General features: G+C 43.3%; 1 protein-coding gene and 1 pseudogene across 3 annotated transcripts in view; one reads left to right on the top strand and one right to left on the bottom strand.

Annotated features, from left to right (window-relative positions):
- The window catches only part of LOC119970133, a 397883-nt pseudogene extending 390613 nt beyond the window's left edge, over nt 1–7270 (bottom strand).
- Nucleotides 7271–12673: 5403 nt separating this feature from the next.
- The window catches only part of LOC119970123 (retinol dehydrogenase 13-like), a 169577-nt gene continuing 164638 nt past the window's right edge, over nt 12674–17612 (top strand). For 2 of the 3 annotated variants that reach the window (XM_038804192.1, XM_038804183.1), the window contains exon 1: nt 12674–12855. In XM_038804192.1, coding sequence (XP_038660120.1) covers nt 12791–12855 — 65 coding nt within the window. In that variant the 5' untranslated portion in view covers nt 12674–12790. The remainder of the gene's footprint in view (nt 12856–17612) is intronic. The other variant, XM_038804202.1, reaches the window with a different exon arrangement.

The raw sequence follows: 17612 nt of genomic DNA, 5'->3' as shown, positions 1-17612 counted from the left end.
TGATAGTGACGTTTAAGGGCCATCATGACAAATACATGAATAGGATGGGAATAGAGGGATACGGATCCCAGAAGTGTAGAAGATTTTAGTTTAGATGGGTAGCATGGTCGGCACAGGCTTGGCGGGCCGAAGGGCCTGTTCCTCTGCTGTACTTTTCTTTGTTCTTTGTCTGCGTGGGTTTCCTCCGGGTGGTCTGGTTTCCAAAGTCCAAAGATTTGCAGGTTAGGTGGATTGGCCACGCTAAATTGCCCTTAGTGTCCAAAAAGGTTAGGTTGGATTACGGGGATAGGGTGGAAGTGTGGGCTTGGGTAGGTTCTCTTTCCAAGGGCTGGTGCAGACTCAATGGGCTGAATGGCTTCCTTCTGAACTGTAAATTCTGCGATAGTCTATGATGATCGATATGCAGAACAGGCTCAATGGACCGAATGGCCTAATTCTGCTCCTATATCTTATGGCCTTACGATACTTGTGCAAAATGATTATGAGGTGGTAAGATTCTTTCAAAAGTTTGGTATACATGGAAATTCATGCCATGATTAATATGTGTAAAGTTGGATATTTTGACACGAAAAGATGGCAGTTTAGGGAACACAATGTATGAGATGTCAGATGAACTCCACCATGGATCCTCTGTGGACCTAAAGGCAGAGCATTTGCACCAAGTGTAGGAAAACTGAGTCCATGAAGTTTAGGATGTATGAGTCAATGTGCAATGGCCAGGGGCAGCACAGTGGCGCAGTGGTTAGCACTGCTGTCTCATGGCGCAGAGGTCGCAGGTTCGATCCCGGCTCTGGGTCACTGTCCGTGCGGAGAATGCACATTCTCCCTGTGTTTGTGTGGGTTTCGCCCCCATAACCCAAAAGATGCGCAGGGTAGGTGGATTGGCCATACTAAATTGCCCCTTAATGGGCATTGGTTATTGGATAGGCACATGGAGCACACCAGAATGACAGGGAGTGGGATAGCTTGATCTTGGTTTCGGACAATGCTCGGCACAACATCGAGGGCCGGAGGGCCTGTTCTGTGCTCTACTGTTCTATGTTAATTGGAAAAAATGAATTGGGTATTTTTTTTTAAAGTGAATGTGCAATGGCCATTCTGTAGTGGAAAAGGGGTTTCTCATTAGAACTCCCAAAAAATGATCACGTAAGAACCAGTTGAGAGAACAGGGTTAACACAAGAGAGATAAATGGGTGGCCAACTAGATGGGCAGCATTGAAAGATATGACTCATATGCAGAGAACCCAATGGGCAGACAAGCACAAGTTGAAGAACAATTCAGATGGGTGGTCCTAAATAGCAACATGAACAGTGGGGATCCTATTGTCAAAGGTACAGACAGCATTTTTGCAATCTTGACCAACTGCCAAATTATGCCAGGGAGGGAGGGAGTCCGGCCTTGATTTTAGTCCACATTAGAACCAATGATAGAAAGTCAATTAACTAACACTTTGACACACACAAGGAATGGTAGAAACTGCAAATGGTACATGACACCACTGTAAAACTCTCACCTTATAGTCAATAGGTCATGGGTTCAAGTTGCAAGGCAAAGACTTGAACACAGAAAATCAAACCTGAAACTCCATTGTAGTACTAAGGAAACACTGCACTGTAGGAGGCAAGTGGTGATGTTAAACCAAGACTCCTTCTTCTGTCTGAAGAGGCCATAAAAGATCCCATAGCATTATTTTGGAGGGCAGGTATCCTGGTCCTCTGGTCAATAATGACCCATCAATTGGTGATCACCAATAATGACCCATCAATCAGCACCACAAAAAAACAATATGGTCATTATCACATGCTGGTTGTGGGAGCTTACTGTGTCCAGACTGACTGCCGGCTTTTCCAATATTGTAACATTAATTACAGGCTTCATTGGCTGTAAAGAGCTTGGGTCTTCCCGAGGTCATGCTGTGACTAACTCCTGGATCTCTAAATGCATAGCATAAAGAATGTCAAAAAGAGGTCAGGCACTTTTCACAAGTTTGAATTCACCTCAAAGAATTCAGTAGTATCAACTGAAAGATACAATAACAAAGTACACATTTTAATCAAGATAATGGAAAGTTTCTTCAGGTTCGCTAATTTGGAAAATGATCATCTGAATATAATAATGAATGTTAAAATAACTGGGTTATTAATCCCATAGCTCAGTGTTAAGGGGCTGCATTCTTTAATACAATGTCTTTTTTTTAAAACATATTTTCTGGAAATATGTAAGGACACCATTGATGAGAGATAGGAAAAAAGTAATCCAAATTATGAAGATTTTTCAAAAGTGCAGTGGTTTAATCTGTTGAGTGACATTAATTCTAATTCAAATTATATAACCCCACCACCACATTCCTGAGCCCAAAATGATGAAGCACGTGTGCTTTAAATGTCAGAAATTAATATAAAAGTGCAGCACAGTGGTTAGCACTGCAGTTTCAAGGCACCGAGGTCCCAAGTTCGATCCCTGCTCTGGGTCACTGCCTGTGTGGTGTTTGCACATTTTCCCCGTGTTTGTGTGGGTTTCGCCCCCACAACTCAAAGATGTGCAAGGTAGGTTGAACATGCTAAATTGCCCCTTAATTGGAAAATCCAAATTTAAGAAGAAAAAAATAATAAAACTCTCCAACCATACATCAATTTTTTTGGGTGGTTATGCATAAAGAATATTCAAAGTAAAATGTGTTTGCGGGCTGTCTAATAAGAATGATCATAAATAATACGTTCTGTAAGAGGTCGCAGAAAGCATTATACAACTGTTGGGGGAAGGGGTGCAGTTTGACTATAATTATTTTATTACAAAAGGTGGACCTGCAGCACTAACCTGTCTAAAAATGTTCTTCATCCCGAAATGCTAAAAATACTGTTTCACTGAAGGCTAAAATTTCAGATTAGCTCCCTCTGTCCATTTTTGGAATGGGTTGATTTATTATATATTTTTTTAAAGGCAACGCACTATCTTCCATGACCACAAAAAAAAATTCAGCAGATGATCTAATTTCTCCAGATCCCGAATGCCAGAGATTCAGTGTTAAAATGGGTCTTTATGGAGCTGAAACTGGCCTAATCTGATCAGTACAAATCGCTATACAGTAGACTGAACACCAAGGTTGTCAAACCCGATCATCAAGGTCACGACCTACAGCAATGACCAGTAATGCCCAAGTTACTCAATACTGAACACTGCAGTTAACAGAGTAAACAATTGCCTTTTCCATCACTTAATTTCATTTACAGTCGTTCCACCTAAGCAATTGTTATTAGGCAGCCAAAAAAAAAATCCATGGATTCTCTCACTCTCCCAAAGTGGCACAGATGTCACAATCCTCTGACCTTTGGGAAGCCTGGAAAAATTACCCAGGTCATGTCCCACAGCTATTATATGCTAGGTGTCCCTGTACCTCAACATCAACTTATAGTTTTTCTAGCATCATTTAACATAATAAAATGTCCCAAAGGACTTCACAGAAGCATTATAAAATAAAAAATAAAACAAGGCACATAAGGAGATATTAAAGCAGATGGCTAAAAAATTGGTCAAAGAAGAAGGTATTAAAGGAGGACAGCAAGGTAGAGAATCATTGGGAGGAATTTCTAGTCCAGCCACCTCCTGCAATCTCAAGCTAAGGTATAAGGGGCATGTCCACTCTCAAGATAATGTGTTCTGAACCTCAACCCAAAAAACTCAATGCCTGACCTTTTACGAATTTTATGGAGTTATGGCAACCAGACATTAGAAAAATACCCTCTATACTTTCTGAGTAGTAACATGTACCATACCCAATTTATTTTTGAAATAAACAGACCAAGTATGAAATGGTTCTTCACTGATGTCTCCTGAGGCAATTATATTGTTAAGGAAGGGGTGAAAGGTTGTTGGCGAGAATGTGAAAAAGAGATTGAAATTACACCAATCATGATCTTATTGAATGGCAGAGAAGAGCCAAATGGCCAACTCTTAATTCATATGTTAGTATGTCTCTACAAAGTTCAAGAAAATAACCTTCTGACATCAAAACAATCTTTCAAAATCAGAATATCTGTATAAGATATGGCATGCAAGTATTTTTAGGTAAAATACTTTATGCTTAACATGCATAGCAATTACTTTAGAAATGTCTATAATCGTAAAAGAAAAATGTAGTTATGATCTTTGCAGATCGATAATGCCAGGAGAAATTTCACACTCATACACTGTAGATCTAAAGCATGCGAGGAGCTTCCAAAACTAAAAAGGACTTTCCATCCGGTAAAATCTGCAAATCAGTGAAATTCATTGGTAGCTTACTATTTAAGGAAATGGAAATCCTGTTAGGATACAAATTCTTTATACACACATAAAGATGGAACAACAAATCCTACAGTTACAATTCATGGAATAATACAAATTCACAGCACAGAAGGTCACTCGGCATATCATGTATGTGGCCAGCTCTCACGAGTTGCCCAATTAAGTTCCACTCCCCTAATCTTTCCTCATAGCCCTTAGCTTTTCAGGTGTATATCCAACTCCCTTTTGCAAGTTACAGTTGAACCAATTTCCAGCTCCCCTCCAGATCACATTAAAGCTCACTGTTTAAAACAAAATCCTAAATTTCCCAATTTTTTCACCATTCAAAATAGCTTATGGAGGAATCAAAAGTAAGAACAAAGTTTTAACAATTCAATGTGATCTAAGCATTTTAGAAATTATGCTTAACAAATGAATGTAATTATTATTTACAAAATCCATGACATTTACTCAAGAAACTATGTAATTCACTTTTGATTTGTAAATACATATTTACTAATCATTGAAAGACTTGGAAATACATTGAAGGACCCACTATTTTATTTGTTTAAGTACATTATGATTAGATGAGAGATTTTCCTCCTTGCAACAGTTCATAATTGACACTGTAAGACTAATTGCTTCAGTCCCACCCAATGTACATCCAAGTACCGCTATCACATTGAAGTTCTAATTGTTCAGTGGGCCAAAAGTTAGTTTTTGTTGTTACACTAATCATGTCAATTATTCATCAAGACCATCAACTGCAACTGAGGTCCAGAGAGTTCCACAAGAGGACCCCAGAAGTCTATAGACCAAATCAAAAATCTGGTTCACCTGGAACCAGGCATCAACAGTGACTCAAGAATTTTGCATTCTTACTGCTTCTTTATTTTTGTAGTAATTATTTCATTATATATTCTTGTCTTTTGCAATCAAAACACTTTTTTGTTTCTTTGCGTTATGACAGTATTTCTGAAGAGAATAGATTGGAAAGACAGGATAGAAGGGAATACAAAAAAGATTGAAAGTCACTGATCTAGGTCAGATATGTTGTTGGAGTGTTTCGTAAATCACGTTACAAAAGATTACAAAAAATAGACTTAAACATAGAGATACTTCACTATATAAATTATTTTAAGCTTGTCACCTAAAAGTGAAACACTGACTAGTCCTCAGCCAGATCAGACCAAGCTATCGTTTAAAAAAATATCAAGTTTATTCCATAAAATAAAGAATCGTGCGTTTCATTTTGTCGTATTGATATTTCTGCATTTTTGTCTAAATCGAGATTTACCTAACCAAAATGATGTTCCAAAGCTGACAGAACGAGGAAGTCAGGACGTGTGCCTTACCTTCTCTTTCCTCACTACGGATATATCTCGCCCGTACAACAACCTCCATCATCCACATATCAGACTACCGGCTACCTTTTCAGTCAGGAGTTCCATAATTTGTCTAAAATCGAACCTTCCACTAAAACGGTGACGCACCAGGAAGAGAATTTTAAATCTCAGTCCCGCATTCACTTTCATCCTCTTCACTGTCACTGTCCAACTCGCAGGCGAAAACCACATGATGAATAAGCACCTTAAAGACTGATTCAAAGATTCTCCCACCCCCTCCCCTCCAAAGTAATTTGCGACACAGTAACCACAAGGTTAACTAAGGAAGAAAACCAACAAATCAGGTAAAACTTCTCAAAAGGGTAACGTGCGAGACTAATAATTGTGTTAACCGATGGCTCGGGCTCAAATATTGCACAGAAAGAAAAGTTGCTCTTCAAGGAGAATGTCACATCAGCAAAATTACCCAAACCCACTGTATACTGTTACAGAAAGACAAATTCACCAAATTAACATGCATCTTTATTTGTTGAACCAGCCGACAAGAGCAGAGGAAACGACATATTCCTTTCAAAACAGTTCTCCATTCCTACTGACGAAAAATTGAAGTGCTTTACTGCATACGCTCGTAAAATGGCATTTTTGCATTTGCTTTAATTGCTATTGAAAAACATCAAACTGCCGAGGCAATGTTTGGGTACGTCAAGCCTCACATTTCACAATACTAAAAAAAACACATCGTAATAAACCTCGTAAATGCATTACTTAATATATAAGCAACACAAAAGGAGAGGGCAGGCTTTACCTTCCGTAGAGCAGCGACGAGCAGACCCCGCCATTTGGGTGCATTGTCCTCACTGAAGAAATCGTACTGTTGTTGTGGCTGCTGCATGGTGCTGCCTCCGGCCCCCGGACGCACACCCGCAGCCTTTTCGAGTCAGAAAGAAGATTGGACGTTTTCTTCTTCGATCGCCACTCCTAGGACCGATCATGAAATTATTCTCTTTCCTTCCTTCCTCCCTCCCTCTCTCTGCCCTACTACTCAAGCATTCGCCGACTGCTTCTCATTCCAGTCACACAGCAACCTCCCCCCCTCTCTTCTTCTTCCCTCTCCTCGAAAGTTTCGAAGTGATCGTTCCCCTTTCCCCCTCCCCGTCTCCCTCTTTTTTTTTGCACCCCCCACCAGTGCCTTTCGTTGTTGTCGCTGGTACTCTCGCACGCCGGGGACACCATTCGGCTGCGGAGCAAACGGGGAGACGCTGGGCACACAGCAGCCAACCAACGGCTCAGGCTCGAGACGGAGGGACGGCGCGGTCTCGAGACGGCTCGAGACCAAAAGTCAACGGTCGCCCTGTAACACGGGAGGAGGAGGGGAGCAGATCGCCAGCTGACCTCATATACACACACACAAATCCCGATTTCACCCTTTCTTTGCAACTCCCTTTCCACTGGTGTGAACGCCCACGGCTACATATTGAAAGCCTCCCCCCACACAACCGGTGCCAAATGCTTGCTCTGAAGGAAAAAAGAGGGGCAGTTAGGGGGAAATCACTTCTTCCAACTGGAAAAAAAACCAAAAATATCCCGTGTGATGTCTTCAAACTTAAGAGCTTCAAACGTCTGCGCATGCGGCCGGACCGACAGGCGGCCGCATTTTCCTTTTCGCCCCAACACGGAAAAGGAACAGGAGGAAAGGTCGCCCTGTTCACGCTGCCGTGTTCCGCGCATTCTGGGACATCGAGTTCTTCGTTGCAACTGCAGCAAATTTACTCATTCATAATCTAGTGAGGAATCGTCGAATTTTGCAGCACAGAATGAGAACATTTAGCTTTTGTTGAGTGTGGTGGGATCACTGAGTGGACGACCCTACGGAAGGATTGATATAAAAACAGGAAATGCTGGAACTACTTAGCAGGTCAGGCAGCATTCGGGGAGAGAAGCAGAGTTGACATTTCATGTTAATTGATAGCCCTTCATCAGTACTCGGGAATTATATAAATGTAAACGGTTTTGAACAAGTAAATATGGGGGGAGGGGGAGGGGGGGGATGAAAGGACGGGAAAGGACAAAAACAGTGCACATGGGGGGATTAAAGGACAAAAGGTTTCATGGTACAAAAGCCAAAGTTTAAATATATATATTTTTTTATTCTCCTTTTTCACAATTTTTCTCCCGAATTTACACCCAACAACAATCAATAACCAGCAACAAATATCTTAAACCCCATAACAGTAACTACAAAAGCCAAAGTTGTGGTAGGTTCAAAAGCCAATGTTTGTGGTAATGGGTAAAGTGAAAATAGCAAAAGAAGTGAATAGACAAGACATGAATGGCTGATAGCAGCCCTCCGACTGCAAAAGAAAGGGATTAAGAAAGAAACCTGAGTACAAGTACACAAGACAAGATGGGGGCAGAGGTAACGATTTGAAATAATTGGGTTTTTTTTTAATTTCGAGTACCCAATTTCTCTCCCCCCCCCCCCCCCCTGCCAATTAAGGGGCAATTTAGCGTGGCCAATTCACCTAGCCTGCACATCTTTGGGTTGTGGGGGTGAAACCTACGCAAACACGGGGAGAATATGCAAACTCCACATGGACAGTGACCCAGGGCTGGGATCAAACCCGGGTCCTCAGCGCTGTGAGGCAGCAGCGCTAACCACTGTGCCGCCCTTGAAACAATCGTTAAGTCCAGGAGGCTGTAGAGCTCTGCATTGAAAGACAAGGCATTATTCCACGAGGGTCTGTTGAGCTTTATTGGAATACTGTAGCAGGCCAAGGACAGAAAGGTCAAAGTGGAAGCAAGGTGAAATGATTGGTGTGTACCACAAAGCTGGCAAGTAAATTGAGGTGTTCATGAATATTGCTCTAACTTTGCTGAGGGCATCATTACCACTGCAGTTTGAGACAGTCTGGCCTGTTGAAGACAATCTAAATTAACTCTTGTGTTCCTTGCCAGTTCGGAAAAATTTCAGTCAGTGCTGCCGAAGTGTCTATAGTGGAGTTATTTTTTGCCTTTTGACAAGGCAGCAGATGCACTAGTCAAAATTTTTATATTAATTTCATTAAAGTATGAAAGATAACACTCTTCATCATAATCAGAAAGTTATATGTTCCACTCTGGGACTTGAGTAGATAAGCTAGATTGAAACTTATACGCAGTACATGGTGCAGCTCTGTCGGGATCTCATTTGGATGACATATTAAATTGATGTCTGCCTATCTGTTCTGATAGATGAAACATACCCCATGGCTAATTTGAAAAGTTTAATAAGATCTGGCCAACATTTATCTTTCAACCAACATCACCAATACAAATGATCTGATAATGTATTTATATCATTGATGATTGTGAGACATCACCGTGCACAAATTGGCTATCTTGTTTGCCTCGATTGCAACAGTGACTACACTTCAAACGAGTTGATTATGAAGCATTTTGGGAGATCTCAAGGTTATAAAAGGTACCACAGAAATGGATTTCTTTCTTTTTGTTGCCTCCCCCTGCTGTGTCAGTGTTTTATGGGAAAAACATCACTGTCAGTTCAAAAGTTATTTGATCCGTTTGGAAGGAACGTCCGAGTCATTTTGTAGGGGAAGTAAGGTCTACAAGAGTGTTCTTGGTTCAATATGCTTCCTTTTTTTTTCATTATTGTTTCAGCACAAACTCATGAATGGACCTAAAGCCATCACATTTAGCCCTGAAATGTGCCCAGTCTAATTCAGATTATCCTGGAAGGGCAAGGCATATCAAAAATATTTAGGGCATACGGCCCAAAGTTTGGCTGATCATATCAAAAGCGTGTGATGTTGTTTGCAACGGGCATAGTACAGACTGTACCCAACCAGTCCCTGCTTGTAAAACTCAAAACACAGTGTCCAAACCAAATGTGATTCTGTGATTGGACAACATTTGCCAACTAATCCTCTGGTGTGCTAAGAATTACGCTGACAACCAATTCAAGATTGTCAGTCGGGCTTGCAGTATGGCGCATTTGTGTGTACTGGAAACTACATATATTAATACACAAGGCCCAGTTATTTGCAGACAGAAAGAACATGTACGCATATTGCACCTGTTTCAGCTAAACAAAATAAGTGACAGCCATTTGCTGATTAATTTCCCTGGGCAATGCCTTGACCAACCAGGGGCAATGCCTTGACCAACCAGGGTCAAGCTGCCTGATTTAATTTTTGAACAATGTTGGGAAGTTATCTGTCAGTCACCATCAACTAGTGCATTCTCCATGGCAAGCAACACCTTTATCGATCTGAGTCTACTTGTTAACCAACCAGCATTCTCATGCAATATAAATTGTTGTTCTCTCCTTCTACTGGTATTCTTGGAAAGTGTCCTGCGGAGTGCAAGATGACAACCTTCGACATGTCTCTTTTTTTCAACATACACTATCTTAAGAAATTAGGAAAATAATCAACAACCATGCACATTCGCACTGTTTAGCAATTTGCATCATTTTTTATTAAAAGCTTGTAAAGCTTTACTTGATTCAAATATATTCACTAACTCAATCATTGCTGTTATGGAAATTTCTTATTTGTCAAAAACATCCTGCATCTAGCATGATTATAGTATGTGGAAAAATTGTATGTCAGACATTAAAGTACCAAGGTATGCAATATGTACGTTTTAAAATCAGCTTCCAGGTTTCAATGGCAGGTGAGCAGAATAGATTAAATAAAAAGAAAGCAGTGAGACAGATTGAAGAAAGAGCAGAAAGAGAGTAGATGGAATGTATATGAAGAGAGAAAGTGTGGTGAATCGAAAGCAAGCAGAGAAATATAGGGATAATGAAAGGTGTGTGAGAAACATTAAGAAAAGGAAAGAAAGAGTGAGAAACACAGAGAGGGCAATAGAAAACCAAAACAAACAATTTTTCTTGCGTGTGACATCTTGCAAATTTACGAGCCTAAGTCCAAGTTGGATAGACACATCATAGAACTGTCTGTGGTTAGATGGATTGCCTTGAATTTTGCGCCAATTTTCTTGGCACATTCATTCACAATATGGTGCACAGTCTGATCTGGGTGAACACATTCGCCTGCTGAGTTGTCCTTGAAATTCAATTTGTGGAGGAGGTGTGATGTCCTTGTCTGAAGATTACGGATTCTGTCGAGTGTAGGCGACTGATTCCTAAGGAGATCGTATCTTGGATGCTCTACTTTTGGATCAGTGACTAGACATTGGTTGGTAATATTGATTTATCAATCCAGAGATTTATCAAAACCTGAAGGGCGGCATGGTGATGCAGTGGTTAGCACTGCTGCCTACAGCGCTGAGGACTCTGGTTCAATCCTGAGTCACTGTCTGTGTGGAGTTTACACATTTTCCCCGTGTCTGCGTAGGTTTCACCCCCACAACCCAAAAGATGTGCAGGGTAGGTGGATTGGTCACGCTAAATTGCCCTTTAATTGGGAAAAAATAATGAAGTACTCTATATTTCTTTCAAAATCAAAACCTGCGTCGCTCAAAACATTTGCAGACCTCCAGAAAGGGTTGTGTGATTTGGGGCACATATTTGGTAGGATCTGAAGGTCTTCAAGGATTGGCTCAGTTCCAGGCTGGCTTCAATGCAGTCCTAAACTCTCTTTTTGCTTTCTAGCACAGATCAGGTGGGGGATGTTAGTCAGAACCAAGAGCCTTTGTACAGGAATTGATTTCAGAATACCAGAAATTATTTGTATTCCTGGATGTGTTAAGAACTGAGTCCAAGCATTAATAATAATAATCTTTCAGGGCAGCACGGTGGCGCAGTGGTAGCACTGCAGTCTCACGGCACTGAGGTCCCAGGTTCGATCCCAGCTCTGGGTCACTGTCCGTGTGAAGTTTGCACATTCTCCCCATGTTTGCGTGGGTTTCGCCCCCACAACCCAAAGATGTGCAAGGTAGGTGGATTGAACACGCTAAATTGCCCCTTAAATTGGAAAAAATGAATTGGGTACTCTAAATTTAATTTTAATAATAATAATCTTTCTTAGTGTCACAAGTAGGCTTACATTAACACTGTGATGAAGTTACTGTGCAAATCCCCTCATTGCCACACTTCGGCGCCTGTTTGGGTACACTGAGGGAGAATTCCGAATATCCAATTCACCTAACAAGCATGTCTTTCGGGAGTAGTGGGAGGAAACCGGAGCATCCAGAGGAAACCTACGCAGGGAGAACATGCAGACTCCGCACAGACAGCGACCCAAGCCGGGAATCAAACCCGGGTCCCTGGGGCTGCTACCTGCTCACCCATGGGAGCACTATTCTGCCGAAGAGAACACAAGAGCAAGGCTATCTTTACAAAGAGTGTATGCACTGGACCCTCGACTAGTGTCTGCTAGTTTCCAGGTAATGTTTCTCTGGTCTTGTTTTTTTCTGACCCTTTTCAGTTGGTTGCCGTAAGTGAGGATGACTCTGATGTTCGTTCGTGACCAGTTACATGAACCAGATTGAAGCTGAACACTGGCTGAACCTGGCTGCTGAGTACATTTCTCAGATTTGACTGCAGTGTTCAAAATCATGAGGGGTCTAGCACAATAGATAGGGAGAAACTGTTCCATTTGGCAGAAGGGTTAAAAGTCAGAAGAGACCATATAAGGTGAATGGCAAAATAACCAAAGGTGATGTAAGGAAAGGCTTTTTCAAGCTGCATGTAGTGAGGATCTTAAATGTACTCTGTGAGAGGGTGATGGAGGTAGAATGAATCATAGCTATAAAAAGGGAATTCAATAATTATCAGAAGAGGACAAAAATAGCTATGGGGAAAGAAATGAAAATGTGGGGCTGGCTGAGTCGCTCTTGCGGAGAGCTGGTATTAACACGCGAGGCCGAATGGCCTCCTTTTTACTCTGTGTGCAAGTGCAACACTTTCACAAAGGCTCCCAGGTAAATGACTCGCCTAACTTTCAGTTTATTAGTTTAAGTCTGGATGTGGTGACGTACGCAGGTAGGGGTCACATTGCAGTCTGGGAAATGACCTGTGGACGACACCTCTCCCTGCGCATGGGCTCTTGCGCAGAGATCGACGCCCCAAGCACGCTTGCGCCCTTGCGTCACACAGCTCTGATTGGGCGATTTCCAGCGGCGATTCCTGAGCCAGTTGAATTTAAGGACCCCGCGGGACTGGGGTTAAAATCGGGATTTTGGGAGCGATCGCTTGTTGACAGGAGGGAAAGCAATGAATAAGTATATATTGCCGCTGTCAATCGCGGGAACAGTAATTGGAGGGACAGTTATAGCCAAGTAAGTAGTTTTGTTGGAATTGGCCTGTTATGTTCTTCCACTGTAGACAGGTGCTCACAAGCTGGAAGTTCTGCACTCTTTAAAGGCCCTCTTCTAGTTTCGGTTGACTAACTGGTAATGCAAAAGATGGCCACGTGAAATTCCATACTTTCTTAACTGCAAATTGGAAGTTAAAAATAAAGAGAAATGGACCCGGGTATTAGGTCAACTCCTAAAAGAGCAACAGTAACTTGAATTTATGTAGCGCCTATACTAGTAAAACGTCCTTCATCGGAGCATAATACGAAACAATTGGTCCTTTCTTTGGACAGAGATTAAAGGAGACAGTTAACCAACAATTTGATTAGAGTTGGGTTTTAATCTTTATTGTCACAAATAGGCTTATGTCAACACTGCAATGAAGTTACTGTGAAAATCCCCCAGTCGCCACGTTCCTACACTCTTTTTATTCCACCTGTACAGCCAGTTGATCATCCTATTGTTATTGCACTAGTGAGGGATACTGGTGCAATAGTTTACAACCTCAGTCACACAAGATAGTAGTGTCTTGCATGTCATAAAATCATTCAATCCACCTCCAACAACTACTGACATATCGATATCAGAGGATTTAGATTTGGACTTTGAGGAAGGAATAGCACATCAAACATGCTAAGTGAGAAAGCATGTTAGACGTGCAAAGACATGCTGCATGGGTCAGCTTGAGGTTATCTCAGATACAGAGTTCGAGGTCAGAGCCAACCAGGGTCTGAATGCAAATTACTGCGGATGCTGGAATCTGAAAAGAAAATGCTGGAATATCTCAGCAAGTCTGGCAGCATCTGTAGGGAGAGGAAAGAGCTAACGTTTTGAGTCCGATGACTCTTTGTCAAAGCTAACAGACAGAGAAAGTGGGAAATATTTATACTTTGGAGTGAGAATGAAAGATGAGTCATAGCCACAGAAACCCAGGGAAACCAGGTGTTAATGGCCACAGAAACCAAGAGGAAAGAGTGTTAATGGCAGTCCCCAGAGAGGACAAATATTTCGGTAGTCAAGAAGGCATATGGCATGCTTGCCTTAATTGGCTGTGACATTTAGTATAAAAATTGGCAAGTCATGTTTCAGCTGTATAGAACCTTAGTTAGGCCACACTTGGAGTATCATGTTCAATTCTGGTTGCCACAGTACCAGAAGGATGTGGAGGCTTCAGAGAAGGTGCAGAAGCGATTTACCAGGATGTTGTCTGGGATGGAGGGCATTAGCTATGAGGAGAGGTTAAATAATTTGGTTTCTTCTCACTGGAATGAAGGAGGTTGAGGGGCAACCTGATCACGGTCTACAAAATCATGAGGGGCATAGACAGAGTGGATAGAACATAGAACGATACAGCGCAGTACAGGCCCTTCAGCCCACGATGTTGCACCGACATGTAAAAAAACTAAAGGCCATCTAACCTACACTATGCCCTTATCATCCATATGCTTATCCAATAAACTTTTAAATGCCCTCAATGTTGGCGAGTTCACTACTGTTGCAGGTAGGGCATTCCACGGCCTCACCACTCTTTGCGTAAAAAGCCCACCTCTGACCTCTGTCCTATATCTATTACCCCTCAATTTAAGGCTATGTCCCCTCGTGCTAGCCACCTCCATCCGCGGGAGAAGGCTCTCGCTGTCCACCCTATCTAACCCTATGATCATTTTGTATGCCTCTATTAAGTCACCTCTTAACCTTCTTCTCTCTAACGAAAACAACCTCAAGTCCATCAGCCTTTCCTCATAAGATTTTCCCTCCATACCAGGCAACATCCTGGTAAATCTCCTCTGCACCCGTTCCAAAGCTTCCACGTCCTTCCTATAATGAGGCGACCAGAACTGTACGCAGTACTCCAAATGCGGCCGTACTAGAGTTTTGTACAACTGCAACATGACCTCATGGCTCCGGAACTCAATCCCTCTACCAATAAAGGCCAACACACCATAGGCCTTCTTCACAACCCTATCAACCTGGGTGGCAACTTTCAGGGATCTATGTACATGGACACCGAGATCCCTCTGCTCATCCACACTACCAAGAATTTTACCATTAGCCAAATATTCCGCATTCCTGTTATTCTTTCCAAAGTGAATCACCTCACACTTCTCCACATTAAACTCCATTTGCCACCTCTCAGCCCAGCTCTGCAGCTTATCTATGTCCCTCTGTAACCTGCAACATCCTTCCGCACTGTCTACAACTCCACCGACTTTAGTGTCGTCTGCAAATTTACTCACCCATCCTTCTGCGCCCTCCTCTAGGTCATTTATAAAAATGACAAACAGCAACGGCCCCAGAACAGATCCTTGTGGTACGCCACTCGTAACTGAACTCCATTCTGAACATTTCCCATCAACTACCACTCTCTGTCTTCTTTCAACTAGCCAATTTCTGATCCACATCTCTAAATCACCCTCAATCCCCAGCCTCCGTATTTTCTGCAATAGCCGACCGTGGGGAACCTTGTCAAACGCTTTACTGAAATCCATATACACCACATCAACTGCTCTACCCTCGTCTACCTGTTCAGTCACCTTCTCAAAGAACTCTAAGGTTTGTGAGGCATGACCTACCCTTCACAAAACCATGCTGACTATCCCTAATCATATTATTCCTATCTAGATGATTATAAATCGTATCTTTTATAATCCTCTCCAAGACTTTACCCACCACAGACGTTAGGCTCACCGGCCTATAGTTACCGGGGTTATCTCTACTCCCCTTCTTGAATAAAGGGACCACATTTGCTATCCTCCAGTCCTCTGGCACTATTCCTGTAGCCAATGATGACCTAAAAATCAAAGCCAAAGGCTCAGCAATCTCTTCCCTGGCTTCCCAGAGAATCCTAGGATAAATCCCATCAGGCCCCGGGGACTTATCTATTTTCACCTTGTCCAGAATTGCCAACACTTCTTCCCTACGCACCTCAATGCCATCTATTCTAATAGCCTGGGTCTCAGCATTCTCCTCCACAATATTATCTTTTTCCTGAGTGAATACTGACGAAAAGTATTCATTTAGTACCTCGCTTATCTCCTCAGCCTCCACACACAACTTCCCGCCACTGTCCTTGACTGGCCCTACTCTTACCCTAGTCATTCTTTTATTCCTGACATACCTATAGAAAGCTTTTGGGTTTTCCTTGATCCTACCTGCCAAAGACTTCTCATGTCCCCTCCTTGCTCGTCTCAGCTCTCTCTTTAGATCCTTCCTCGCTTCCTTGTAACTATCAAGCGCCCCAACTGAAACTTCACGCCTCATCTTCACATAGGCCTCCTTCTTCCTCTTAACAAGAGATTCCACTTCTTTGGTAAACCACGGTTCCCTCGCTCGACCCCTTCCTCCTTGCCTGACTGGTACGTACTTATCAAGAACATGCAATAGCTGTTCCTTGAACAAGCTCCACATATCCAGTGAGCCCAACCCTTGCAGCCTACTTCTCCAGCCTACACATCCTAAGTCATGTCTAATGGCATCATAATTGCCCTTCCTCCAGCTATAACTCTTGCCCTGCGGGATATACTTATCCCTTTCCATCACTAACGTAAAGGTCACCGAATTGTGGTCACTGTTTCCAAAGTGCTCACCTACCTCCAGATCTAACACCTGGCCTGGTTCATTACCCAAAACCAAATCCAATGTGGCCTTGCCTCTTGTTGGCCTGTCAACATATTGTGTCAGGAAACCCTCCTGCACACATTGTACAAAGAACGACCCATCTAATGTACTCGAACTATATCTTTTCCAGTCAATATTTGGAAAGTTAAAGTCTCCCATAACAACTACCCTGTTACTTTCGCTCTTTTCCAGAATCATCTTCGCCATCCTTTCCTCTACATCCCTAGAACTATTAGGTGGCCTATAGAAAACTCCCAACAGGGTGACCTCTCCTTTCCTGTTTCTAACCTCAGCCCATACTACCTCGGAAGAAGAGTCCCCATCTAGCATCCTTTCCGCCACCGTAATACTGTCCTTGAGTAGCAGCGCCACACCTCCCCCTCTTTTGCCCCCTTCTCTGAGCTTACTAAAACACCTAAACCCCGGAACATGCAACAACCATTCCTGTCCCTGCTCTATCCATGGGCGGGATTCTCCGTAGCCCTTCGTAACGCGGGTTGCCTGCGAGAAAAATCGGTGTTAATGACTCCGGCGTAGGGGCCTTCTTTAAGGCCGCTATTCTCCGTTCCCGGAGGGGCTAGCAGCTGACTGACGCGATACGCGTCAGTTTCTCCAGCTGCGGAAGTGGTGAGACCCGGCGTTTTTTGGAGGATAAGGAGGGGAGAGACAGGGGGGGTGTGTGTTCCGGCATTTGGGGTGTGTTCCGGCATTTTGGGGGGGGGGGGGGTGTGTGTTCCGGCATTTGGGGGGGGGGGGGTGTGTGTTCCGGCATTTTGGGGGGGGGGGGTGTGTGTTCCGGCATTTGGGGGGGGGGGTGTGTGTGTTCCGGCATTTTGGGGGGGGGGGTGTGTGTTCCGGCATTTGGGGGGGGGGGGTGTGTGTTCCGGCATTTGGGGGGGGGGGGGGGGGTGTGTTCCGGCATTGGGGGTGGGGGGGTGTTCCGGGGTTTGGGGGGGGGGGGGGTGTGTGGTTGCCGGCATTTTGGGGGGGGGGTGTGTTCCGGCATTTGGGGGGGGAGGTGTGTTCCGGCATTTGGGGGGGGGGGGTGTTCCGGCTATTGGGGGGGGGGTGTGTTCGGCATTTGGGGGGGGGGTGTGTTCCGGCATTTGGGGTGTGGGGGT

Source organism: Scyliorhinus canicula, chromosome 1 (assembly GCF_902713615.1).
Source record: "Scyliorhinus canicula chromosome 1, sScyCan1.1, whole genome shotgun sequence".
In the NCBI taxonomy this organism is placed as follows: Eukaryota; Metazoa; Chordata; class Chondrichthyes; order Carcharhiniformes; family Scyliorhinidae; genus Scyliorhinus; species Scyliorhinus canicula.
The sequence above is the reverse complement of the archived record's forward strand: the minus strand, read 5'-3'. Positions and strand labels throughout refer to the sequence as shown.